The 27,165-nt window shown below is 49.7% G+C and overlaps 1 protein-coding gene across 1 annotated transcript in view; it reads left to right on the top strand.

Annotated features, from left to right (window-relative positions):
• The first annotated feature begins 10,704 nt into the window (after positions 1 to 10,704).
• Positions 10,705 to 27,165, top strand: part of LOC141258512 (uncharacterized) — a 149,633-nt gene continuing 133,172 nt past the window's right edge. The window contains exon 1 of the mRNA XM_073673501.1: positions 10,705 to 11,149. Within this exon, the coding sequence (XP_073529602.1) occupies positions 10,705 to 11,149 (445 nt within the window). The remainder of the gene's footprint in view (positions 11,150 to 27,165) is intronic.

Consider the following 27,165-nt stretch of genomic DNA (forward strand, 5'->3'; position numbering starts at 1 on the left):
TTTTCCTTGCAAGCAAATTAAATGAAGATAATAAGATCAAAGAATTTGTGATTGCAATCATTTTCAGGAAGAAACTGAGTATTATCTGACAGAATTGCAGGGGTGCCAATACTTTTGGCCACCACTGTATCTGGTGAACATTGAGTTCACTTAATCTGTTTCTACACAGCTCGCTCACATAGGACGGCTGCCATTGTGAAAGCAATTGTATAAACAACATATGGCCCAAGTGTTAATATGTTTCTGCCATCTAGTGATGAAATGAAAAACTGTCTAATATCCCAGAAGTATCCTGCCATAGGAAACTCATCTACAGCATTTACTGAGCTAATTGTATGTGACAATTAAATGGTTAAGTGTAATTTCTTTATTCCAGTCTCACTAGAAATCACACACGCACATTCCTACTCTATCATTTTTCACTTGTTCTGTTTTATGATGATAGATTATGCAAAATAAAAAGTCCTTTGAACTATATATAGGAAATTCTATTGTGCGATGGTTGTTCAGCTGAGTTCTAGATCAATAATGACAAATGGAAAATTTTACTTTCAATTACATTAATCTGGTGCAATACAAAAAAGACTACACAGTGCCCACTGTTTGGCGTATACTATCAGGAGGTGTATACATGGTATATGTGGTTTGCCTCATTTTGTGCATATCTGAAAAGACAAATGACTCGCCCCCTGGGCCGTGGGGCACTCAGATCCGGGCAATAGGGGGAAACGATGGGAGTAGTAGTGGCAACCCGGTTCCGTGGCTCAGGGTGGTCAGGCCAGTGGTAGTCCGTTATATTGATTATGTCCGACTACGCCACCCGTGGATTGCGGTTAATAGGAACCGCCGCTGCATGCAGACCGATGGGGCTGATGAGGTGTGCAGCTATGGTAGTGTGACTCCCCACGGGAAGAGTGCGGCCCCAGGGCAGTATAGTGGATGGTGGGAGTGATGGTAGTGCTGGAGGAGCAAGGAGCACACAGACAACAGATTGCAGTCCAGGGTCTTTACTAAACAGGTAAACTGACCCACAAACAGTCCCAGCTAGGAGGGGACCTGGATGTCTGAGAGCAACGGGGAAATTGGCCCTGGTCAGGGTGAGGGTGTAGGCCTACCGTGCTTTCTGCGCTCCTTCTGGCTATCTCCTCTTTATAGGGTAACAGCCCACGTTTCCAAGCTTTCCGTGTATTCTCGCCTGTATGGCCTGCGACGTGGGTTCCTTTCTGCTCCCAGCCTGGTACGGCTTTACTGGTCCCTTCGGTTGTGGCAGGGCCTCCAGGCTTCTTAGGCCAAGGAAAGTACAGTCCCTTGCGAACTGGTTCTCTGCTGGGGGATGTGGAATCCTTCCAGCCTCAGACACCAAAGTCTGGTAAAATTAAGTCTTTTCTCTGCCAAGACAGGCTCTCTTCGCCTCTTGTCTCTGGCTGGTGGCTCTCTCCTACTGCCACACTTCCTCTTAGGTGCAATCAACTTTCTGTCCCTGCTCCACTCTGGGACACGTCTCAAAGCTGAGACAGGCAATCCAGTTCTCCCTAACCCTGTCCCCAGTACCAGCTTTTATAGGGGCAGCCTGCTCCCCCTACTGGCCTGAGACAGGAGGCATTGCATGCTAATGTTCCCCTGACCAGAGAACCTCCCCCTTGCTCTCAGACACAGCTTTAATTACACTTGTGGCATCCAGGCCTGGGTGACACATTCCCCCCTAGTGAAATTTAGTACTCCGGGACTAAACAATAAACAAAGACAATATGCATAATCAATAAAACATTAATAGACAGACGACGCACAAATTGAGTTCTTTAGGTCACAGTGTGGTCTGTGACCGGGTGTCCATATCACCAAAACAACGGGAGCCTTAACCAGGTGGGGGTCTGTCCTACCCCAAGTCCTTTACAGTCTTAGTTCATTCCTGGGTTAGGCTCCGAATGCAGTCCACACAAGGTCCCGGTTATAAAAAGTCCATAACCTGTGAGTCCTTACGGTAGCTGCAAGAAACTGAAACACACTATTAATAAACATGCAGGTAACTCTGGCAAACATTTCAACACTTGGTCAACAGGGTTATTTACAATCTTATTGCACACTATATTCTCCAGCGAGCGGGTATCTGCCCCTTTGTGCTCCTGGTTGACCTCCTTAACCCACTGTCTGGTGGTGGACCAACCTGGCTTTCCCCACTAGCGTTAGGGGTACAGCTACCAGCTGGGTGTACAGGTAGGGCAGGCAGCTGTCTGCGGGTCCTTTGGCTTACCGCAGGCATGGCAGGCTCACTGTCAGCAGAGGGTTGATTCTCCTGGGCTGCTGGTACAGGCTCTTCTGCCTCTGGAACCGCTTGCTCCTCTTCACCTTCCGGCTCCGGTGTTGGTTGTTGCTGTGCCAGTTGCAGGAAATGCAGGACAGGTACCACTATGGCATCATTTATGCGAGTCCAGGACTGAGGGAACTCTCCGAGAACGGTGCTGATCATTTCTTCCTTGTCCTCTGCGGGTTGAAGGTCACTCTGATCCTCTTCTGCACTACGGAGTTGCTCGGGGCATCTTTTGAGGTGGTCTCTGTAGACGACACTAGTGGTTTCTCCTCCATCCTTGGTGATTACGCACACCTTTGGGTTGTCATGGTCAGACTGCAGTACGGTGTAGGGTTCCCTTTCCCACTGGTCGTCCAACTTATGTAGCCTTCTTTTTCGCTTTAGGACTTGCTCACCAGGTTCTAGGGGACTAGCAGGGGCGTGTTGATTGAAGAGTCTTTCTTGCTTCTCTCTCACCTGGGCCAGGCTCTTCTCCACACTCTCCTGTACCTTCTTGTACTGCAGTTGCCTTTCCGTATCCCAGTCCGCATCCGAGGAGGTGTCCTCAGGTATTAGGACTCCCATCTCCAGGTCTACGGGCAGCTTACCCGGTCTAGCTCGCATCAGGTAAGCCGGGGTGCAGTTTGTAGCGTTCACCGGGATATTGTTGTACATGTCTACCAGGTCCGGCAGTTTTTCTGGCCACAGGCTGCGTTCCTCCAGGGGCAACGTCTTCAGGAGATCAATGACTATATTGTTCAGCTTCTCACACATCCCGTTGGTTTGGGGGTGGTAAGGCGTTGTCCGAATCTTCTTACAGCCATAGAGGTTACAGAACTCCTGGAAGATTTCAGCCTCGAACGCTGGACCCTGGTCTGTCAGGACCTGTTCCGGATACCCGTGAGGACGGCAGAAGTATTGCTGGAAGGCTCGGGCCGCTGTTTGGGCTGTCAAGTCCTTTACCGGGACCACCACTAGAAAACGGGAATAGTGGTCCACGATTGTCAGGGCGTAGATGTATCCGGACCGGCTTGGAGCCAATTTGACGTGGTCCAGAGCTGCCAGCTCAAGAGGCTGCGTGGTGACGATGGGCCTCAAGGGTGTCTTCTGGCTGGTGCGGTCCTTCCTCCTCAGGTGACAAGGGCCACAGTCTCTGCACCATTTTTCTACAGCTCCTCTCATGCCGACCCAAAAGAACCTTCCTCTTAGTAGGAACTCCAGTTTCTTCCAACCGAAGTGTCCCGCTCTGTCATGGTAAGCCCCCAGGACCATAGCTGCATCTCACCTTGGGACCACGACCTGCCAGGTCAGCTCGTGCGTCCGGTGGTTGACAATCCTTCTGCACAACTTGCCTTCGTAGAGGAACAGCTTGCTCTTCTCCTTCCATAGCTGCTTGGCTTCCTCTGGGGCATCTGGATCTAGGCGGGCGTCTTCCCGGGTCAGCAGATCTTTCACCAGGCGGACTGCAGGGTCACTATCTTGGGTCTCGGCCCAGCTGTGGTGAGGTAGGGGATTCATCATCACAGTTGTTAGATCCTCCTCCTTCATGCGGTGAGAGTGTTGAGCGGCTCCATACCGGTGAAACGCAGGGAGTTCTACCTCCTCCAGCTCTTCTGGGTCTTCGTCACCTTCAGGTAAGTGAGGCATCCTTGATAGGGCGTCCGCGTTGGCGTTGGTTTTGCCTGCCCGGTACTTGATCACGAAGTCATAGTTGGAGAGACGGGCCATCCACCGCTGTTCCAGGGCACCCAGTCTTGCATTGTCCAGGTGTGTCAACGGGTTGTTGTCCGTGTACACGGTGAACTTTGCGGAGGCCAGGTAATGCTTGAAGCGTTCCGTCACGGCCCACACCACCGCCAAGAATTCTAGCTTGAAGGAGCTGTAATTCTCCGGGTTCCTCTCGGTGGGCCTCAGCTTCCGGCTGGCGTATGCGATCACCCGTTCTCTGCCCTGTTGGTTTTGGGACAGTACGGCTCCCAGTCCCACATTACTGGCATCTGTGTGGAGAATGAAAGGCTGGCCGTAATCAGGGTAGGCCAGGATCTCATTCCCAGTGAGGGCCAACTTTAGCTGGCGGAAGGACTCCTCTTCTGGTTTATCCCACTTGAAGGGTGGCTTTTGACTTCTGGACTTGGACTGTCCGATCAGGAGGTCCTGCATAGGAGCTGCCATCTTAGTGAACCCGGGGATGAACCTTCGGTAGTAGCCTACCAACCCGAGAAACTGTCTCACCTCTTTGATGTTCGAGGGGCTTGGCCAGCTCTTGATTGCCGTTACCTTGTCAGGGTCGGGGGCCACTCCTTCCGCGCTTACCACGTGCCCTAGGTACTGGACCTTTGGTTTCAGCAGGTGACACTTCGATGGTTTCACCTTCAGGCCATAGCTTGCCAGGGCTTCGAACACCTCAGCCAGGTGCTTGAGATGGTCCTCGTAGGTCTTCGAATAGACGATCACGTCGTCCAGGTAAAGGAGGACCGTCTCGAAGTTTCGGTGCCCTAGACAGCATTCCATCAGCCGCTGGAAGGTCCCTGGTGCGTTGCAGAGCCCGAAAGGCATACAGTTGAATTCGCTCAGTCCCATCGGGGTGGTGAAGGCGGTCTTCTCCTTGTCAGCCTCTGCCACAGGAACCTGCCAGTACCCGCTAGTAAGGTCCAAAGTAGAAAAGAAGTTAGCAGATTTTAGTGCGGCTAAAGACTCTTCTATTCTAGGCAGCGGATATGCGTCTTTGTGGGTGATACGGTTGATTTGTCTATAGTCCACGCACATTCTCATGGTGCCGTCTTTCTTTTTGACCAGAACCAAGGGGGCTGCCCAGGGGCTACAGCTGTCTCTAATGACCCCAGCTTCTTTCATCTCCCTTAGCATACCCTTGGCGTTCTGATAATGTGCAGTGGGCACAGGTCTGTGCCTCTCTTTTATTGGTGGGTGGCTCCCTGTGGGGATGTGGTGTTCTATCCCTTTTACTCTGCCGAAGTCTAGCGGGTGCTTACTAAAGACTCTCTCGTACTCCCGTACCACCCGGTAGACTCCTTGTTTTTGGTGCAGGGGAGTGGAGTCAGCACCCACGTGGAGTTTCTGGCACCAGTCCTCCTTTTGTTTCTGGGAGCCATTACCCTCCGCCTGTGGAGATGGAGGCAAGGGTTCCACGGCCCTGATAGCTTTGTGTTCGACGACAAACAGTTTGGCGAGTGTAGCGTACCTGGGTAAGTGTACTTCCCTCTCCCCAATGTTGAGGATGCGGACGGGCACCCTCCCATGACGGACATCAACCACCCCCCGGGCTGTCAAAATGGTGGGCCTGCTGTCTGAGTACACGGGTTCTACCATGGCTTGGTAGTCTCTACCTCTCAACCCGATTGCAGTCCGACACCAGATCATCATTTCACTTTTGGGAGGCATGGAAATGGGGAATGGATCACTGAGTCTTACGCTACCGATCTCACCACCAGACAGTTCTACCTGCTGCCGTCTCATCAGGGCTTTTATCTCCTTGTTGAGGACTCTCTTTTGGCTGGAACTAGCATTCACCGCCACCTGTTGTAGAATTACAATTACTTCTGAAAGACAATTTTCAATGATGTTAGTACCCACAGTTATTTTAGGGTGACTTTCATGACGGTCAATGTCCACAATAATCACTCCCTGTGCCGGCAGTTCAACTTTACCAATTTTAATGGTCATCTCCTTGAACCCCATCTGCGGCACGGGTAAGCCATTACTGGTGATGATGCTCAAGTTACTGTCTGGATACCGTGTGATATCAGCATCAGTCCAATACTGCTTAAAAAGTACATAAGGGATTGTGGTTACTTGCGACCTAGTATCCAGCAAGGCGCTCATGGGGATACCGTCCAGCACCACGGGTAAAACCGGGCGCCCCCCAACGTACTTATCACGCCAATTATAAGGGCCTGGTGATCTTATGCCTGGGGGTCGGCCCTCTGCCCCAGGTTGGACCCGTTTAAATTACAGTACATGGAAATGTGTCCGGACTGGTTGCATCGACGGCAAATGGGCTGTCCATCCTCTGCGTAGCGGTCTGTGGGCCTCCCTCGGAACGACGGGATCCTCCTCTGTCGACGCCACGGGACATCCTCCGGACTTGAAGCCAGCTTGATGGGTCTTGACGGGTCCATTTGCAACGCCTGGACGGTCCTGGTCAACGCCGCGACGCTCCTGGTCAGCTCCTGGACTTGGTGGTGCAGGCCTTTCGACGGGGCTTGGTTCAGGGCCTGTGCATCAGCCTCCACGGAGTCCATAGAGGAGGGCGCCGCCTCCTGGTGGTAGGTGATAGCAGGGCGCCGGGGGTTTATAGCGCCACTGGTTGCAGATTCACGGAGCACCCTTATGGCCCTGTCCTTAAATTGGGCGAAGGTCAGGTCGGGGTTCTGAAAGAACATGAGGCGCAGTTGGGCCCTGTGGGCACTAGACAGCAGACCTTCTATGAATTGTTCTGTTAGCAGCTTATCGGTTTCCTGCACACTGCCAGGGTCAGTTTGTTGAATAGCCCTCAAGGCTTCCTGCAGATTTAGGGCATAGTCTCTGATGCTGTCCTGTGCCCGCTGCCTACATCCATAGAACCTCATTTTAATCTCAGCGGAGGTACGTGTATCAAAGGTACCCCGCAGCCGGGCCAGAATACCCTTCACAGTCCTTTTCTCCTCAGTGGGCCATGACTTTACCTCCCTTTGGGCTGCGCCAGTTAACTGCCCTGTCAATATGCTGACCTTCTGTTCCTCTGTCAGGGGGTAAACTTGGAACAAACTATACAGTCTTTCCTTGAAGTCAGTTAGGGCATGGGGCTCCCCTGAGTATTTGGGCAGCCAGGCCGCTCCAGGGATGTAGGGCAAGGAAAAGGGCATCACCGCTGCTGCAGCTGCGTTGGTGGTAGTGGGGGCCTCTGTGTCCGACATCTTCCTCCCCCCTAGTCAAGCGTGGCCTACCTTCCGACGATCCTCTTCTGTAGGCCGCGGCTCCGCTGCTGCTCTGGACGAGGACCTGGCGTCGCACTCCGATGACGTCAGCGTCGCTCTCTCTCCCTTCCAGGACCTTGCGCAGCGTCGGTGCGTGGGGCGGAGCTTCGGATCTCGCGCGGTTTTGACGTCCACGCCCCTTTTCTTCCCGCGCGGCGTCCTGAAGATGGCGTCCGATGGCGGGAAACAGCTGCGGATGGCGGGAAGACGGCAGAAGACGGCGGGAAAAGGTCCAAGATGGCGTCTGATGGCGGGAATCGGCTCCGGATGGCGGGAAACTTCTCCACAGGTAAGTTTACGAAAGTCTTTTTCAGGCACGCAGTACCCGGTGGTTGCGGGCACGAAATCCTGCCGACTACGCCAAAGCTGACTCGCCCCCTGGGCCGTGGGGCACTCAGATCCGGGCGATAGGGGGAAACGATGGGAGTAATAGTGGCAACCCGGTTCCGTGGCTCAGGGTGGTCAGGCCAGTGGTAGTCCGTTATATTGATTATGTCCGACTACGCCACCCGTGGATTGCGGTTAATAGGAACCGCCGCTGCATGCAGACCGATGGGGCTGATGAGGTGTGCAGCTATGGTAGTGTGACTCCCCACGGGAAGAGTGCGGCCCCAGGGCAGTATAGTGGATGGTGGGAGTGATGGTAGTGCTGGAGGAGCAAGGAGCACACAGACAACAGATTGCAGTCCAGGGTCTTTACTAAACAGGTAAACTGACCCACAAACAGTCCCAGCTAGGAGGGGACCTGGATGTCTGAGAGCAACGGGGAAATTGGCCCTGGTCAGGGTGAGGGTGTAGGCCTACCGTGCTTTCTGCGCTCCTTCTGGCTATCTCCTCTTTATAGGGTAACAGCCCACGTTTCCAAGCTTTCCGTGTATTCTCGCCTGTATGGCCTGCGACGTGGGTTCCTTTCTGCTCCCAGCCTGGTACGGCTTTACTGGCCCCTTCGGTTGTGGCAGGGCCTCCAGGCTTCTTAGGCCAAGGAAAGTACAGTCCCTTGCGAACTGGTTCTCTGCTGGGGGATGTGGAATCCTTCCAGCCTCAGACACCAAAGTCTGGTAAAATTAAGTCTTTTCTCTGCCAAGACAGGCTCTCTTCGCCTCTTGTCTCTGGCTGGTGGTTCTCTCCTACTGCCACACTTCCTCTTAGGTGCAATCAACTTTCTGTCCCTGCTCCACTCTGGGACACGTCTCAAAGCTGAGACAGGCAATCCAGTTCTCCCTAACCCTGTCCCCAGTACCAGCTTTTATAGGGGCAGCCTGCTCCCCCTACTGGCCTGAGACAGGAGGCATTGCATGCTAATGTTCCCCTGACCAGAGAACCTCCCCCTTGCTCTCAGACACAGCTTTAATTACACTTGTGGCATCCAGGCCTGGGTGACACACAAACACTGCCATGATGGAGGTCAGACAATGTCGACTGCGACTTCTGGTTTCATTCAAGTGCATGGCTCCATCAGGGCTCTGTTGGGATCTCATCGGAATACAGTTTTTCAGGGATTCCGACAGAAACCCCAATATTGTACTTGACAAAAAACTCTGTATTAACATGAAATTGGCCGTATATTTTGCTACTGATGTAAAAACCTGGGATCTATAGTTTATTCAAGGATCATACTTCTGTCCAGCCACTACACCGATGCCTCCAACATGAGCCAGTCATTGCACTAGTAGCATAAGTGAAAGTTTATGGGTCTGTGAAAAACACATCCAGCACATGGCATGTATCCATGCAATCCGTATTTAGCATTGCAAAATATAGGAGAAGCTATCTAATTTCTTTCTTTCTTTATCCATCCATAAAAAACACTGATGACACTGATGGTAAAAAACAGACACGGAGGACACACTGATGGACACACAGAGGACACACAGAGGACACACTGATGGATACATGGAGGACACACTGATAAACACATGGAGGACACACAGAGGACACACTGATGGATACACGGAGGACACACTGATGGACACAAGGAGGACACACTGATGGACACACGGAGGACACACTGATGGACACACGGAGGACACACTGATGGACACATGGAGGACACACTGATGGACACACGGAAGACACACTGATGGACACATGGAGGACACACTGATGGACACACAGAGGACACACTGATGGACAACACTGATCACACGGGTACTATTTTTTCACGTACATGTGAAGGAGGCCATAAGCTGCTCACATGTTTGTATTTTTACATGGATCGTGTGTCTGTGCAAACCAGATGGTGTTTAACATTGCAAAGTATAGAAGAAGCTTTGTAATTTCTTTCTTTCTTTATCCATACCAGAAAAACACTGATGACCACACTAATGGTATAAACAGACACACGGATGATACTCTGATGTATGCGTTTGATACGGACGTGTGAAGGAGGCCTTAAGCCACGTTCATATATTCAGTATTTGGTCAGTCGTTTACCTCAGTATTTGTAAGCCAAAATTAGGAGTGGGACAATCAGAGGAAAAGTATAACAGAAACATGTCACCACTGGTTTTGGCTTACAAATACTGATATAAAATAGTGATACTGAACATGTGAATATGGCTTTAAAGAGAGTCTGGCACACCCAATACTCAAATAAAATTATTTATATAGGGGACATTGCTCTTATAAAATAAAAATCATACCTCTACATTGTGAGCGATGGCTGTGAGCATGCCCCAACACTTTGATTGACTGATCGACACTGCACAGATGCACCTCAAAGCCGACTGTCTATCAAAGTGCTGGGTCATGCTGACAGCTGCCGCTCACTGTGCACTTGTGGCACCCCTGCGGGTTCAGTCGCCACAGAGGTACTGCATCCGTGGTGCCTCACTCTCTGGTAAGGAAAGGGTACAGCCTGGGACCCCAACACCTGCATCCAACACTACACTGCTCCAGGCCGGCTGGAAGGGCAAGATGCACTGTGTTCTGCTGAGCCCTGTCCCTGGCTGGAGTGGGGGGAACCAGAGTGACCCAGAGGACGGGCCCGGGAGCCGACTGCCGCGACATCCCAAGGAGGTAAAGGCCCGGGTACCGAGTCTCCCCCTATATTCCCCCTGGGCGAGTCACACTCTTCCTGGCGTCACAAACAGTATTTCGTGCCCGTTGCCACCGGGTACGGTGTGCCGTAATTGAACTGTGTTTAATACTGAATGCGGCGCCCGCCCCAGAAGAATGGGCGCCATTATGGGCGTGATTAAGGACAACAATACAGAGCCTCCCATCGTGTGCCGAGTCCCAGAGTGGCGCCAAAAGCGCAACCTGCCCCCTGCAACTGTGGCCATACACAAAGATGTGTCCATCAAGGTGAGGAAGACGCCCCTAGGTGTGACCGACAGCAAGCAGACATGGGACCGCCCCAAAAAGGGGAGAGTAGGAGGAGAAAAACAGTGGAGACAAGGTGTGGTCTTGACTAGTCTAGACAGACCACACCCGGCAGGCAAGATGAAAGGAGGCGAGCCTGGAACTCCAGCCTGCGGCCTGCAGCAAGACGAGACACCTCTTACCTTGGGAGAGGTGATTAGTAAGTTGTCCCTGGAGGATGCGGAGTTCCTCCACGCCGAGATGCAAAAACTAGGTCGGCCGATAGAAGTGGCCCTGCAAGCTGCGATCGCTGCCTGGAAAGCGGAGCTGGTGGAGAAGTTGGCGACCCGGCAGTGGTCGGCGCTGCAAGTGATCGGCGGCGTCCAAGCCCCGGCGGAGCTGCTCATGGATCGGGAGGTGATAGGCCGAGCTGAAGCGGTCGCTGGAGCAGGTAGGAGTGATGTCCCTGTCCCGGACGCAGCTGGCGCTGCACCGTCCCTGGTCCCCCTGCCGGAACCGCTTATCCCAGGCGCTCACACCCCAGACCTGTACCCTGGTGATCATGTCATCTACACAAGGCACCGAGGTGAGAGGGTCTGGTATGCCTTGAACGTCCGCAGGGTGGTGGAGGAGAGTGAACCCTCGCCATCTAGAGCTGATGACCCGGCTGGGCCAGCCTATGGTGGACAGGAACTTCCCCGGAGGGAGCACCACTACTGAGCGCAGTAGATAGAACTGGACTGTACATAAGTTGCCCGGAAGGGTGCAGTTGACTTAATGTTTGCTACTCAGTTATCTGTCAGGGTACAGAGACTGACAGGCTGAGGACTGTGAGCAGCCAAAGACTTACATCTGTAAGTAGTTTGCGCTTCTTAAAGTGCTCTTTATCGGTTTTATATATATACAACCACAGACCTCGGAACAAAAACCCGTTTGGCGTGGCCGAAGCCGAGGTCCAGGATCTGGATCGCCTATGCCCTCCAGCCACGCCAAAGGCCTACGTTGAGGGCTTTCGGACGGGTCCCATATGCTGCTGATTTTGCACCTTGTTGGAAAAGAATGGACACCTGGTTACAGATCGCGCTGTAGCCGGCTGAAAACGTTTTATAAAAGAAATGTTTTAGAATGTTTGATAAAAGTACCAGTAACGTTTAAGAAAATGTGCCTCCCATAAAGGGACGAGTTTGTTTTATTGTCTTCTATGTGAATGCATTCAAAAATTTTTGTATGTCTAAAATACCCTGTTTTTACACTGTTCCAGCCCGCGGACGTGCTGTGTTTTGCCAAGGGGGAGTGTGGCGCCCCTGCGGGTTCAGTCGCCACAGAGGTACTGCATCCGTGGTGCTTCACTCTCTAGTAAGGAAAGGGTACAGCACGGGACCCCAACACCTGCATCCAACACTACACTGCTCCAGGCCGGCTGGAAGGGCAAGATGCACTGTGTTCTGCTGAGCCCTGTCCCTGGCTGGTGTGGGGGGAACCAGAGTGAGGGGGAACCAAGTAGTGGGTGTGGGTGGAGGAAGAAGTTTAGGGGAGCATTTGTTAGGCGTATAAATAGAGGATCCATCTTAGTTAGAGGGAGTGTGAAGAGGAGCAGGTGCTCTGCAGGAGCTCTGCTTCAGAGCGGGCCTGGTGAATGAGGCCCAGCAGAGGAGAGAAGAGGAAGGGAGCAGAGGAGGAAGGCTACAGTAACTGAAGAGGTCCCAGGGGTACGGAAGGAGCAGGAAGCCACCCGTACGCTCTAATCTGACAAGTGTCAGAGGGACCAGGCCGCAAGAAGGGAACCGGTCCCTGGGCTAGTCGTGTAGCTTCAAGCCTTGGCTAGGAAACCGGAGGCTTCTGACTTTTATGGTGCAGTTGCCATACTCGCATCCGAGTAGCCAAGAAAGGTAGCTGTGTAGGACCAGGGAACTCCAAGTGACCCTGAGGGATCCGAGGACACCATCTTGGGACTCAGTTTGTGAGGCGCAGGGCAGGAGGGAGAGACCCAGCGCGGAGAGTCGGCTGAGGAAAGGAACATATAGAAAGGGGGTCCCGATAAGTACTCTCGAATTGCCGGAGGGACTTCTGAACCCCTGCTTGGTGAACGCAGCGCGACGCGGGAAGCGGTAACCTGAGGAATCTAAAAAGAACTGTGAGTAAAATTGGACGACTGCACTCCACTGTCTCTGTCGGTTATTGCCGCTGCGCCATCATCCCTCCTACTTTACAACGCCCTGCATCCCATCTATCAACTCTGCCCCGGGGGCCCGCTCCGCCTGTGGGGAGCAGAAACATCCCAGCTGCCATCCCATCACCCTCGGAGGTCTGCAGCAGCGCTGGTAACTATTACCAGAAACCACAGGTGGCGTCACGAGACAAACTGTTAACAAAAACACTAAAACCCCTTTTAAAGAGTGACCCAGAAGACGGGCCCGGGAGCCGACTGCCGCGACATCCCAAGGAGGTAAAGACCCAGGTACCGAGTCTCCCCCTATATTCCCCCTGGGCGAGTCACACTGAGCGGTAACTGGAGCTGATAGGGTCACACCTCTGTGACTGAAAGTCGGCCGCTCCCAGGAGGAATACATTTTCTTTTCTCTCGGTAAGGTGGGTTTGCTGCATTTTAATGGTATCAACTTGCAGGGTAACCCTATAGCTGCAGGTTAATAGTAATTTGTGACATGACAGTTATAAATGTCTGCATTTCTTCATTAATAGCCATAGTGTCAAACATCTGATTGTCGGATATTTGCATAGTCGTACTCGAGAAAATCAGCTAATGAACAGGTTGGGTTTAATGTAAAAAGAGGATAAAGACATACCCAAAACTAGGCAACAAGTGCACAGCAATCTACTACAATTTATTAAATTTTTTTATTGGTTCTCATTTTTAATGGTCATTTTACAGAATTCAAATAAACTGTGTGCAAAAGATCAGATCATGTTTGTCTGAGTACTAGGGCAATGCTGAAGATTTGCTACACATTTACTAACATATTTTTCCAAGACTAATGATTATTTTATGTGTAGAAGAGAGCCAGCTTGGCAGCACATTTCCTCTTGGCTTATAAATAAAATGGCAGCTGCACATTTTCTATATATAGACTTGATCCATCAAGTAAAACTATGGTGACACAGTGTCTTTCATAGAAACAGTAGATATGAGGGACATCAGTGATCAAGGATAGTAGAGAAGCTGACCATTTATGATGCTTTATGAGTCTTTTATCAGCCCTTATGATAACTGCAAGCAAGAAAATGGAACAGAAAGCCGACATTTATCAGATGGTAAAAATGTTATTTAAGTGATGTGTCCGGTTTACTAATGGATTAAACTAGTCACAGTTACCACTGTATGTAAGGCTTGATGTATAGTGTACTGTGTATAAAGCAATTACATAAAAATAAAGTTTTGACCACTAACACACATACAGCGGAAATAAAAAGTTTTAACATCCTTTTTACAATATCAGGTTTTTGTCATGTAAAAAAATCATACCAAAAAGAATAATTTCAGAACATTTTCCATTTTTAGGCTATGTGCACACGATGCGGATTTGGTGCATTTTTTTTCCATGCGGAAATGCAGCAGAAACGCATTGCACATCTTACCCCATGACTTTCTATGACATTTTGCAAGTTCTGTGCACATGATCAGGATTTTTTCTGTGCGGATTTTAGGTGCAAAAAAAACCGCAACATGACCATTTCTTGTGCTTTTCCGCATGTGGATTTGCCTATGCAATGCATTGGAAAAACGCATGGCAAATCCGCTAGTAAAAACACTTAAAAAACGCATCAAAAACGCGCGTAAAATCCGCATGCGTTTTTTCTGCCAAGGACATGCAGAAATGCTCCGGAAAATGTCTGATTCATTTCTGTATCGTTGGCACATAGCCTCCGGCTGCGTGCCCATGATGCGGATTTAATGCATTTCCGTGGCGCCATTTCCACCGCGAAAACGCATTAAAAATGCTTGTTAAGTTGTCTGCCATATTTCCCAATGATAATCCACATGTGCTGTGCACATGCTGCTGAAATTTCCACTGCGGATTATCATTGCGGAAAAATCCGCAGCACAACCATTAATTTTGCGGAATCGCGGCGAAATTGCCGCCATTGACTTGCATTGGACCGCATGACATCTACATGACTACACTTACACATACGGATATTATGCAATTCAATGCGTGGATGGTACCCAGGTCTGGAGAAGAGGAGACTCTCCTCCAGACCCGGGTACCATAGTACCTGTAGTTAAAAAAGAATTAAAATAAAAAAAAACATATACTTACCTTCTGATGGCCCCCTGTCTGCTCCCGGCGGTGCTGCTGGCTCTTCGGTTGCTCGTGGTGGTGAAAAAGGACCTTCCATGACGTCATTTAGTCATGTGACTGGTCACGCGACCGCCAAAGACACCGGACGCGCCGTAGAGGACACCGGGGGTCATCGGAAGGTGAGTATAATGTTTTTTTTATTTTTCAACATTTTTATTCTTTTTTTTACTATTGCAGCATCTTAACTTGGTCACACAACATAAATCCATGCCGGTGTCATGGATTTATATAGTATGACCAAGTTGTCAAGCACTTTCCAAGTGATGCTAAAATCGCTTAGAAAAGCGCTTGACAACCGGCATGCGAAATCGCATGTTAAAAACGCTTCACAAATGCTTCTACCTAACAGAAAAAACGCATGTAAAATCCGCATGCGTTTTTCCTGCCAGTGAGATGCAGAAATGCTACGCAGCATTTCAGCATCGTGGGCACTTAGCCTTAATGTGAGAGTGAAGCAGCCACTTATTGGCTGCAGGGCTCATGTGGCATAAGAACGTCATGTGAGCTCCAGGAGAGCAGGTGCTGTCTTAGCTGGTATGACACCGGCACCAAAGGGGAATATAGGCTGTTTGTATTTTAGATGGGGGAATATAGCAATTGAGAATGGGCTGTCTGAGTAGTGGAAAATTCCTTTAATGAAGAAAGCACTGGAATACGATGCACATAATTCATTAAAGGGTTGGTCCACTACTTTTACATTGATAATCTATCCTAATGATATCAGATCAGTGGGGCTCTGACACCTGGCATCCCTAACGATCAGCTGTTCTCAGTGCCAGAGTCAGACGGAAGTTGGCAGTTGTGGAGCAGAGCAGCACAGATCCATCATCTGTGTGGTTGCCATGGCCGAGTACTGCAGATTCACTCCTATTTATTCTAAATGCAGTACCTAGCAGCTGTCATTACAGATTTGATGGAGCTGTCCTGCTCTGCTCTGTAACGCTGTTGCCGGTGTCGCCACATGGCTCGGCTTCCACCATCATTCAGGGACACTGGCATACTCACCGCCCCGGCCCCACAGCGTTCTGCCCGGCAGGTACTCAGCTTCCTTTTTTGTGTGCGCCTTTTCCCGGCGGGGTGCCTAGTGCGCACTCCCCTGCTCTTAAAGGGGTAGAGAGCATATAGTGAAATCCCCTCAGCCTATTGCTGAGAGGTATTTGGTATAATTGTGCAACTGCAAGATGGCTCCCAGCCAATAGCTGGGAGCAAGGTTGGACTGGCACACCGGAGGACTGTAGGATTCTCGGGTGGGCCCCAGCACTGCCACCTGCTGGCATAGCAAAGTGTGTCAGCAATCTTGCACATACCACTCTCCCAGTTGTTTACCTGAGCATCACATATAACTATGTGGGCCCCCCTGCCAAACCTAACAGTGAGTGACTAAAAATGGAGGGGGGCTTTAGTCAGGGATGATAGAGGGGAGTTTAGTCACTTAGGGATGAATGAAGGCCCCATTCCCTCATTTATTTTATCACTCCTGACTTACTGAGTCTTTAGCCCCCATATCATCTTCACTGAGCTCCTACTCCATGTATCACCTCTGACTGCATACTCTCCCCCGGTATCACTCCTGACTCAGCCCCTTCATATATCACATCTGACTGAGCCCCCTCTGCTCATTTCACCCCTGACTGACTGCACCCCCTCCCCATGTATCATCCCTGACTGACTGCACCTCCTCTCTTCCTGTATCACCCCTGACTGACTGATTCCCTTCTCCATATATCATCCTGGACTGACTGCACCCCCTCCCCATGTATCATCCCTGTTTGACTGCACCCCCTCCCCGTGTATCACCCCTGACTGACTAAGCCCGCTCTCCCTGTATCACCCCTGACTTACTGATTCCTTTCTCGATGTATCACCCCTGACTGACTGAATTTGCTCCCCATGTATCACCCCTAACTGACTGAATCCCCTCTCCCCGTATCAACCCGACTGACTGTGCCACCTCTCCCCGTATCACCCCAACTGACTGTGCCACCTCTCCCTGTAGTACCCCGACTGACTGCGCCACCTCTCCCTGTAGCACCCTGAGTGAGACCCTCTCCCTGTATCACCCTGACTGACTGAGTTCATTCCCCATGTATCACCCCTAACTGACTAAAGGTTTTCTTCCCCCACCACTAGGAAAATGAGGCCCTTCATAAAAAGTTATGGCCTTATAGGTGGCAGAGAGATTTCCATAAAAAGTGTATGGGGAGAAGTGAGGGAAAGCTCTTTTTCGATATCACTAATAACGCCATACATAAGTTATTTAGGGCCCCCACCACTATTAGTGGGTACATTCACATAATGTATTTGCGTCAGAATTTCTACAATGGAAATCTCACAGAAAATTAAAGGGAATCTGTCACCATTTTGGAGTTATCAGACCTCTACTATGGACATACAGGGTATAGAAAATAGAAAACTAAATCTATTCATACCTGTATGGCCCATGGTAGAGGTCTGAATGCAGAGAAATGTAGTTTTATCTCCTTGGTTTTTCACAGGCTTGGCGTCCCCCGGATGCCAAGCCATCCCCACCCATCTGCTTATTATTGCACCAGTTCCCCGCCTATGTCCACGTTTACCATATTTCCCCCCTTCACCGCACGTCACAGGTCCCTGTTACGTGCGCTTTTTTCCCTCACCTCCAAGCGCATGTTCACAGTGACTCCCCGCCGGCTGTGCAATAGAGCACTGTGGCACTGTGCTCAGTCAAACGGGCCCGGGAGGAAACAAAGCACGCTCCCTGTGAGCCACGCTTTGCACATACGCTGGGTGGTGAGGGGAAAAAAGCTTACGTCACAGGGACCTGGGGGGAATATGGTAAACGTGGACATATGCGGGGAATTGGTGGAATAATAAGCAGATGGACGCCAAGCCTGTGAAAAACCAAGGAGATAAAACCACATTTCTCTGCATTCAGACCTCTACCATGGCCCATACAGGTATGTATAGATTTACTTTTTCATACCCTGTATGCCCATAGTAGAGGTCTGATATCTCCAAAATGGTGAGAGATTCCCTTTAACAGCGGTAATACCTTCACAAATATTGTGCAGATATTGCTGCATTTACTACTACGCAATGATGCATCTTTACTAGTGTTGAGCGAGCATGCTCGACACTGCTCGGTATTCGCCCGAGCATCACGCTACTCGGGATGTTCGGCGAGTACCGAGCATTTCCGGGTTACTCGGGTGGGAGCTTGGGTCTCCGCCCTGAATGTTTGGCGCTCTTTACAGAGCCAATGAACATGCAGGGATTGCCAGCCAGTCACTGTAATGCCGCAGCCATGTTGTTTGTGGGCATTACAGTAATTGGCTGGCCGCACAGCGTCACCTCGAGTATTTAAAACCGGGCGCCGCCATATTGGACACAGTCACTCCGGATTAGACAGTGTAGGGACAGCGCTGCTGAGCTAGGGAGAGATTTATCCTGTGAAATAGTTAGTGCAGGGTCTGTAAAGGCTGCCATATCAAACAAACAGTCCTTCTCAGGACTAATATCCATCCCAGATATCAGGCAGACAGGCAGGCTGTATAGGAGACGCAGTGGGGTTATACCAGCAAACGCTGCATTACAGTCCTGTGTGCTCCTGTTTCTGAAATTGCTGGACTTATCTCCAGGTCTCTGGGGCCAGGAAAAATCCTTTTTTTCATCTAAATCCAATTTTTTTTTCCTCCTTCACACTGTACAAATACCCGTCTTATTAACCTATTGGTGTCCCCCCCCCCCCCAAAAAAAAAAAGTGAGTCTCTGATTTTTCAGACACAAATATATCTGTTGAAAAGAGTCTGGTATAGGCCACAGAAACAGAAGTGTGGTTTTGCAGTTCCACGGGTGAAATCTCTGTATTATCCAGTTTTGTGCCTTTTGTATCTAAAAAAAACAGTTTGAGTGGGTCGCTCACTGTTCAGCCGAAAATATATATATATTTAAAAAAGTCTGGTATACACCAGTAAATTATAACTGTGGTTTTGCTGTTCCACGGTAAAAAATCTCTATTATCCTGCTTTTGGTATTTTTTGCCGTAAAAAATAAATAATAGTGTCTCCTGATTGTTCAGACACAAATATATCTGTTGAAAATAGTCTGGTGTAGGCCCAAGAAATACAAGTGTGGTTTTGCAGTTCCACGGGTCAAATCTCTGTATTATCCTGCTTTTCGCAATTTTTGGCCGTAAAAAATAAATAATAGTGTCTCCTGATTGTTCAGACACAAATATATCTGTTGAAAATAGTCTGGTATACACCAATAAATTATAACTGTGGTTTTGCTGTTCCATGGTAAAAAAATCTCTATTATCCTGCTTTTGGCATTTTTTGCCGTAAAAAATAAATAGTGTCTCCTGATTGTTCAGACACAAATATATCTGTTGAAAATAGTCTGGTGTAGGCCCGAGAAATATAAGTGTGGTTTTGCAGTTCCACGGTTAAAATCTCTGTATTATCCACTTTTGGGCCATTTATATCTAAAAAAAACAGTTTGAGTGAGTAGCTCACTGTTCAGCCGCAAATCTATATATTTAAAAAAGTCTGGTATACATACACCAGTAAATTATAACTGTGGTTTTGCTGTTCCACTGTAAAAAATCTCTATTATTCAGCTTTTGGTATTTTTTCCGTAAAGAAAAATAGTAATATTTTCTCCCTGATTGTTCAGATTGTTTAAAAGAGTCGGGTGTAGGCTAGAGAAATAGAACTGTGGTTTTCCTCTTCCACGGTTCTAATCTACTTTCTATTACCCTTTTTCTATTGATAGTGCGAGTGTAAGCTATTTTACTTCCTTTACAAATGGCAAGGCGCGTGGCAAGGGACGTGGAAGTGGACGTTCTGGTGATGGTGCGTGCAGAGGACGGGGCCGTGGCCAAGGTGAAAATGTGCCACAACCAACAGCCACATCTTCTCGCTCCCACTTCTTGACCAAATTACTAGGGAAGCACAGAACAACACCAGCATTGCGAACTGATCAGTCTGAACAGGTTATTAATTGGATAGCAGATAATACTTCCAGTTAGCTGGGCACCACCACCTCCGGCCTGTCTTCCACATGGTCGACTCTTAGTAGCCGTGAGTCTCGACCGCATACTCTTCCTCACCCTGATGCTCCTTCCTCCCACCATGCCGAGTGTCGTCAGACAGCAACTGATCCCACACTTGGACACTCTGAAGAGCTGTTCATTGGTCCATTTCCATATTTGTGCCCTTCGCCTGCTCCGCTTGAAGTGGTGGAAGAGGAGATCCCATGTAGCGATGCACAAATATTTAAACAGCCACGGCCACCGGAAGTCGACGCTGGCAATTTGTCACAAGAGGTGGACGATGATGAGACACAATTGCCAGGAAGTGAGGAGGAGGATCGTGGTGTGCAAGTGGAAGAGGAGGAGGTGGTGGATGATCTAGTAACTGACCCAATATGGCAGAAGGACATGCAGAGTGAGGCCAGCAGCACACAGGGGGGGGAGGCAGAGTACCCCAACAGGCAGGAAGAAGCAGTGTGGTGGCCGTAGACAGAAGGCGGGCAACCGTTCCCCGTAACACCAACACGAGGGACGTTGCCAGTACAAGCGGTAGGTCTTCCAGAGTCTGGAATTTTTTTAAAGACTCTGCTGATAACCCCAAAAAGGCCATTTGTACCACCTGCCATGCCAGCATCAGCAGGGGTGACAAAACTACCAGCCTGACCACCACCAGCATGATCAGGCACATGGCAGCAAAGCACCCGACTTTGTGGGGCGAACCCCAGGGTCCACGACCGGTGTCAGCGGGTGTCACCACTGCTTCTTCCGCTGTTGTGCGTGCAATAGAACCCCCTGTTGTGTGTGCAAGGCAATCCCCTGTCCATTCTGCATGCAAAGATGCCCCCTCCTCTCAGTCTTCACTTGTTATGGCAGTTTCTCAAGAAACAGCATCAACGTCCACGTCCACGTCCCACCGCAGCGTTCAATTGTCCATATCCCAGACCTTTGAACGAAAGCGGAAATTCGCAGCTAACGCCCCACAGGCCGCAGTCCTAAATTCGCACATTTCACGACTGTTTGCGTTGGAAATGCTGCCTTTTAGGCTGGTGGTGACGGAATCCTTCCGCAACCTTATGGCGGTGGCCATCCCTCTGTACTCGGTCCCCAGCCGACACTATTTTGCCCGGTGTGCCATACCCGCACTACACAAGCACGTGTCCCAAAACATCTGCCGTGCCCTCAACAACGCAGTTACTGGGAGAGTCCACCTGACAATGGACACGGGTACAAGTGCTTGTGGCCAGGGATGGTACATCTCCCTGACGGCACACTGGGTAAACATAGTGGAAGACGGGACCCAGTCGGACCTTGGGACGGAACACATCCTCCCCACACCGAGGATTGCGGGCCCTATGTCAGTCAGAGTTGCCCCCACAGTGTACAGCTCCTGCGCATCATCCTCCTCCTCCTCCTCATGTTCAGCCTCCATCTCAGATATCAATACATCAGTTACAAGCTGGAAGCACTGCAGTACTGCCTCAGCCAAGCGGCCACAGGCTGTGCTGAAACTCATAAGCTTAGGTGAGAAACCTCACACTGCTTGTGAGTTGTGGACAGCTGTGAAAGAGCAGGCAGATCTGTGGCTGAGACCGCTGAACCTACATCCAGGCATGGTCGTGTGTGACAATGGCCATAACCTGGTGGCGGCTCTGAGGCGAGGCGAGATCACACACGTACCATGCCTGGCTCATGTGCTTAACCTCGTGGTTCAGCGGTTTCTTAAATCGTACCCCGAGTTGCCAGATCTGCTCATCAAAGTACGCCGCCTGTCAGCTCATTTTCGCAAGTCGTCTACAGCTTCCGCCGCCCTTGCTGTGTTGCAGCAGCGTTTGCAGCTTCCGTCACACCGACTGGTGTGTGATGTCCCCACATGTTGGAACTCTACCCTCCACATGTTGCAAAGGATTTGTGAGCAGAAGAGAGCAGTTGTGGAGCACCAGCTGCAACAAGGCCGTCGATATTCAGGTCAGACTCCACACATAAGACCTCAGGAGTGGACCTGGATGTCTGACATCTGTACCATCTTGACTAACTTTGAGGAGTCCACCCAGATGATGAGTGGCGATGATGCCATCATTAGCGTCAGCATTCCACTTGTCTGTCTTTTGCAACGCTCTCTGCAGAGAATTAAAAAGGAGGCATTGCAGCCAGAGTATGATGAGATGGATCAAGAAGCCGTAGCGGTCGATTACACACAGCCCAGCCTCATCTCATCCCAACGTGCATTAGGGGACAATGAGGGAGAGGAGGAGGAGGAGGAGGAAGAAGAACAGGAGCTTGTGTCAGGCGCTGTAGACGGTAGTACCTGTACAACTGTCATACCGTCGGTTCAGTGAGGGTGGCCTGAGGACAGGGGGGAGGAGGAGGAGGAGAGCATGGTCAGTCGTCATCTTGGTGAGGACACGGAAGTCTTGCCCATTACCAGTCTGGAACGCATGGCTGACTTTGTGTTACGCTGCCTTAACCGTGACCCTCGCGTTGTCAAAATGTTGGGTGACATTCATTACTGGTTGGTGACACTTTTAGACCCCCGCTACAAGGAGAACTTTCACTCTCTTATTCCTGAGGTGGAGAGGTCTACAAAAATGGGGCAGTACCAGAAGGCCCTTGTTGCAGAATTGTTAAAAAAGTTCCCATCTCAACACGCTAGCGGCAGAGGTCACAGTTCATTGACCAACTAAGGCGTACAAGCGAGAGAGAGGCAACTCCAATCCAGCAGAGGCAGGGGAACACTGTCAACGTTCTGGGACAGTTTTCTAAGAACCGCCCAGCTTACAGGCCCTGAGGCGTGGGGTACTCTGACAAGGAGTGGAAAGTTTCAAAAGATGGTGAGGGAGTACCTTGCCGACCGTACCAGCGTCCTCCGTGATTCCTCTGTGCCTTTTAATTATTGGGTATCCAAGCTGGACACTTGGAATGAACTCGCTCTGTACGCCTTGGAGGTCCTGGCCTGCCCTGCCGCTAGCGTGTTATCGGAGCGTGTTTTTAGTGCCGCTGGGGGAATTATAACTGATAAGCGCACTCGCCTGTCAACTGACAATGCTGACAAGCTGACCCTTATCAAAATGAACAAGGGCTGGATTGGGCCAGACTTCTCATCACCACCAAATGACAGCAGAGTAACATAAAGTCAAATCCACTGTGTTTTTTCGGGAGGTGTATTCACATGCACCGCTTCACACCCACACATGGGTATACGCTTCCTCATTTTGTCTGTTTTATGTTCTTCTCCTTATCCTCAGCCTCCACCACCACTATACCACCAGGGTGACCGTGGTCCGTGTTGCTATGATTGAAAGTTCCTCCGTCCTTATTTTTGTCAGCTTTTGCTTGGAAGGCATAAGCAAAGACTGTGGAGACCCAATCCCCAATAATGGGAATAATATTTTTAAGATGCTGTATTGTATGGCTCTTGTAAGGGGCATTGCAAGTTCCTCCATCCTAATTTTTGCAGCTTTTGCTTGGAAGGCATAAGCAAAGACTATGGGAGACCCACTCCCCAATCATGGGAATAATGCTTGTAATATGCTGTACTGCATGGCTCTTGTATGGGGCATTGCAAGTTCCTCCATCCTAATTTTTGGCAGCTTTTGCTTGGAAGGCATAAGCAAAGATTATGGGAGACACACTCCCCAATAATGGGAATAATGTTTTTAAGATGCTGTACTGTATGGCTCTTGTAAGGGGCATTAAAAGCGTCTTGTTAAGCTACTGGGACCTCCACGTCTCTTCTGAGGGGCATTAGAAGCGTCTTATTAAGCTACTGGGACCTCCACCATTTTTCCGAGGGGCATTAAAAGCATCTTGTTAAGCTACTGGGACCTCCACGTCTCTTCTAAGGGGCATTAAAAGCGTGTTGTTATACCACTCTGACCTCCACGTTTCTTCCAAGGGGCATTAAAACCGTCTTGTTATACCACTCTGACCTCCACTTCTCTTCTGAGGGGCATTAAAAGCGTCTTGTTAAGCTACTGCGACCTCCACGCCTCTTCTGAGGGGCATTAAAACCATCCTGTTATACCACTCTGACCTCCACGTCTCTTCTGAGGGGCATTAAAAGCGTCTTGTTAAGCTACTGCGACCTCCACGTCTCGTCTGAGGGGCATTAAAACCGTCTTGTTATACCACTGTGACCTACACGTCTCTTCTGATGGGCATTAAAAGAGTGTTGTTATACCACTCTGACCTCCACGTCTCTTCTGAGGGGCATTAAAAGCGTGTTGTTATACCACTCTGACCTCCACGTCTCTTCTGAGGGGCATTAAAAGCGTGTTGTTATACCACTTTGACCTCCACGTCTCTTCTGAGGGGCATTTAAAGCGTCTTGTTAAGCTACTGCGACCTCCATGTCTCTTCCGAGGGGCATTAAAATCGTCTTGTTAAACTACTGCGACCTCCACCACTTTTCCAAGGGGCATTAAAAGCGTCTTGTTATACCACTCTGACCTCCACGTCTCTTCCAAGGGGCATTAAAACCATCTTGTTATACCACTCTGACCTCCACGTCTCTTCTGAGGGGCATTAAAACCGTCTTGTTAAGCTACTGCGACCTCCACCACTTTTCCAAGGGGCATTGAAAAGGTCTTGTTATGCTACTGCGACCTCTATGTCTCTTCCGAGGGGCATTAAAACCGTCTTGTTAAGCTACTGCGACCTCCACGTCTCTTCCAAGGGGCATTAAAAGCGTCTTGTTAAGCTACTGTGACCTCCACCACTTTTTCAAGGGGCATTAAAACCGTCTTGTTAAGCTACTGTGACCTCCACGTCTCTCCGAAGGAGACCCAGTTGCTATAAATGGAAAAAACGGTTTAGTTAAGGTCCTCTGACCTCCATGTCACTTCCAAGGGGCATTGGAGTGCCTCGAAATGTTTGGTAGGCATTGCACTCACTGTATGCCCTATAACTGTGTAGCAGAACCGCTCCTTTTGTTACAGAAACATATCCTACAAGACATGTGTGGTTGACTGGCCTGATATTGATGTGAATGGTCCCTGTTCCTCCTGCTCTTTCTCCTTTGCCACCACCTCATCCATCATTTATCACCTGAAGCTTTGTTTTAACAGGAGTCATAGAACTGGGATAGTAGCAGGAAAACATCCAGCAATCCTCGTAGGAGGTAGGATATGCGCCAAAACGCTGACCACCTAAGGCCTAGCCGCTACTACATACATGTGCTTGCATTCCAAGAAAACAAAGCGGATGCTAACTTCTATCATCATCATGCTCCTCACCTTGGCACTCTCAACTCCCCTGATGGAGAAGCCAGGGCCCACCGGAGGAGTCTGGTTCTCTGGTGGGCTCGTCCGATGCTGCCCTAAAGCAGGCCAGTCTAAGAAAAGTGTGTGGGTCGGTAACAGGAGAAATCGGGGCGGCTGGGGACCGTTTATGGACACCCGGCCGCCCCCAGGTGGCTGGGGACCGTGTGTTGACACCCGGCCACGGGGCGGCTGGGGACCGAGTGTGGACACCCGGCCGCCGGGCAGCTGGGGACTGAGTATGGATACCTCGCTGTCGAAGCAGCCATGAGGTAGTGGCCATATTTGGCCTCCTCCAAACTAAAAGGCCCCATTTCAAGTGCAAGCTAGCAGTATAGTATTGCAGCCTGCGGGTGGGTGGGTGGTTGGCTGCATATTTGCGCTTGCATTGCAAGGAATGGGGGAGGTACAAATGAACACTGCCCTGGGACAAGGACTGGGACGGGGATAGTTGCAAGTCTGCATCTTCTGATGCGGCAAGGATCACTTCTGATGGGCACACTTTTAGGCAGTGACCTGGGTGTCAGAGATGCTTCCAGGGGCCTTCCCCATGCTGTTTCCATGTCTTTTCAGCACTGTATGCATGTGTCACACAGCACATGGTCAGATAAGGTTGTAAAATGTTAAAATGACATTTCCCGGTGAATGCATTTGTCACGGTTGAAAGCAATACAAAAGTGCAAAAACGCATAAAAAATGCTACTTGTGAACATATCCCAAGGTGTGGAGGAGTATTTTTGTTTTTGGTTATTTATTTTACCTTATACACAAGTCTTTACCCTGGAAAGGATGTTCCTTAACCCCTTTCCAACCAGGTCAGTAATAGTACACACCAGGTCGGAAAGGCCGGTTCAGCGGGGCCTCCAGCGGGGCCTCCAGATCCAGAAAAATGGAAACGCTACGGGTCTCGGAAAACGGCGTCATTTTTTTTTTTTTTAGCAAACTTTGGATTTTTTCTTCACCACTTAACTAAAAAAGAACCTATACATGTTTGGTGTCTACGAACTCGCAATGACCTGGAGAATAATGATGGCAGGTCAGTTTTAGCATTCAGTGAACATGGTAAAAAAAGGACCCAAAAAAACAACTGTGGAATTGCATTTTCTTGCAATTTCACCCCACTTGGAATTTTTTTCCCGTTTTCCAGCACACGATATGATAAAACCAGTGATGGCGTTTAAAAGTACATCTCGTCCCGCAAAAGATAAGCCCTCACACGGCCATATTGAACTAAAATTAAAAAAGTTCTGGCTCTGGGAAGAAGGGGAGCAAAAAATGAAAACACAAAAACAGAAAGACCCATGGTCATTAAGGGGTTAACATATTTCACAGGAAACCAGTTTCAGTTTCGTTTTTGAACGTTTTATTGTGAGCCCGTAAAAGTGGCTTAATACCTCTGACCACGTTGTTGACAGCAGTGACCTGGGGGTCAGAAATGCTTTCTGGGGAGATGCCCATGCTGTCCCCATGTCTTTTGAGCACTGTCACTATCGTTTTGGGCACTTTTTAGGCTTTCTACAGACTGCCGGGGGTGCCGCTGCAAAAATGCTCGGGTCTCCCATAGACTAACATTGGGCTCGTTGCTCGGGTCGAGCACCCGAGTATCACGGTGAGCTCGGCCCGAGCTTCGAGCACCCGAGCATTTTAGTGCTCGCTCAACACTAATCTTTACCACTGACCTGAACCTTTGTATTGCAAAGGATAAAATCAATGGTGAATATCCGCAGCATGAATCGACACATTGTTCATGTCAAATCTGCAGCATCGGACAATTCACACAGTGAATTTTCTCATATGAATGAGATGTCATAAAATCTCATCCACTGCGATGGTGCTATAAAACATTGGCTTAGTGGTTAATACACATCAGGGTACATTTATCATTGAGTGTGCACCAAAATGTGGCACCAGCTCTTTCTATAACATTAGGAAGTGTACTACCTTATATTATACCCTGATATTAGCTACATAGAAATAAATACAAGATCACCAATTGTGTAGTAAAATACTCTAACAG

This window comes from Phyllobates terribilis, unplaced genomic scaffold (assembly GCF_046119375.1).
Source record: "Phyllobates terribilis strain yellow unplaced genomic scaffold, ASM4611937v1 Scaffold_3__8_contigs__length_932513732, whole genome shotgun sequence".
NCBI classification, from domain to species: Eukaryota; Metazoa; Chordata; class Amphibia; order Anura; family Dendrobatidae; genus Phyllobates; species Phyllobates terribilis.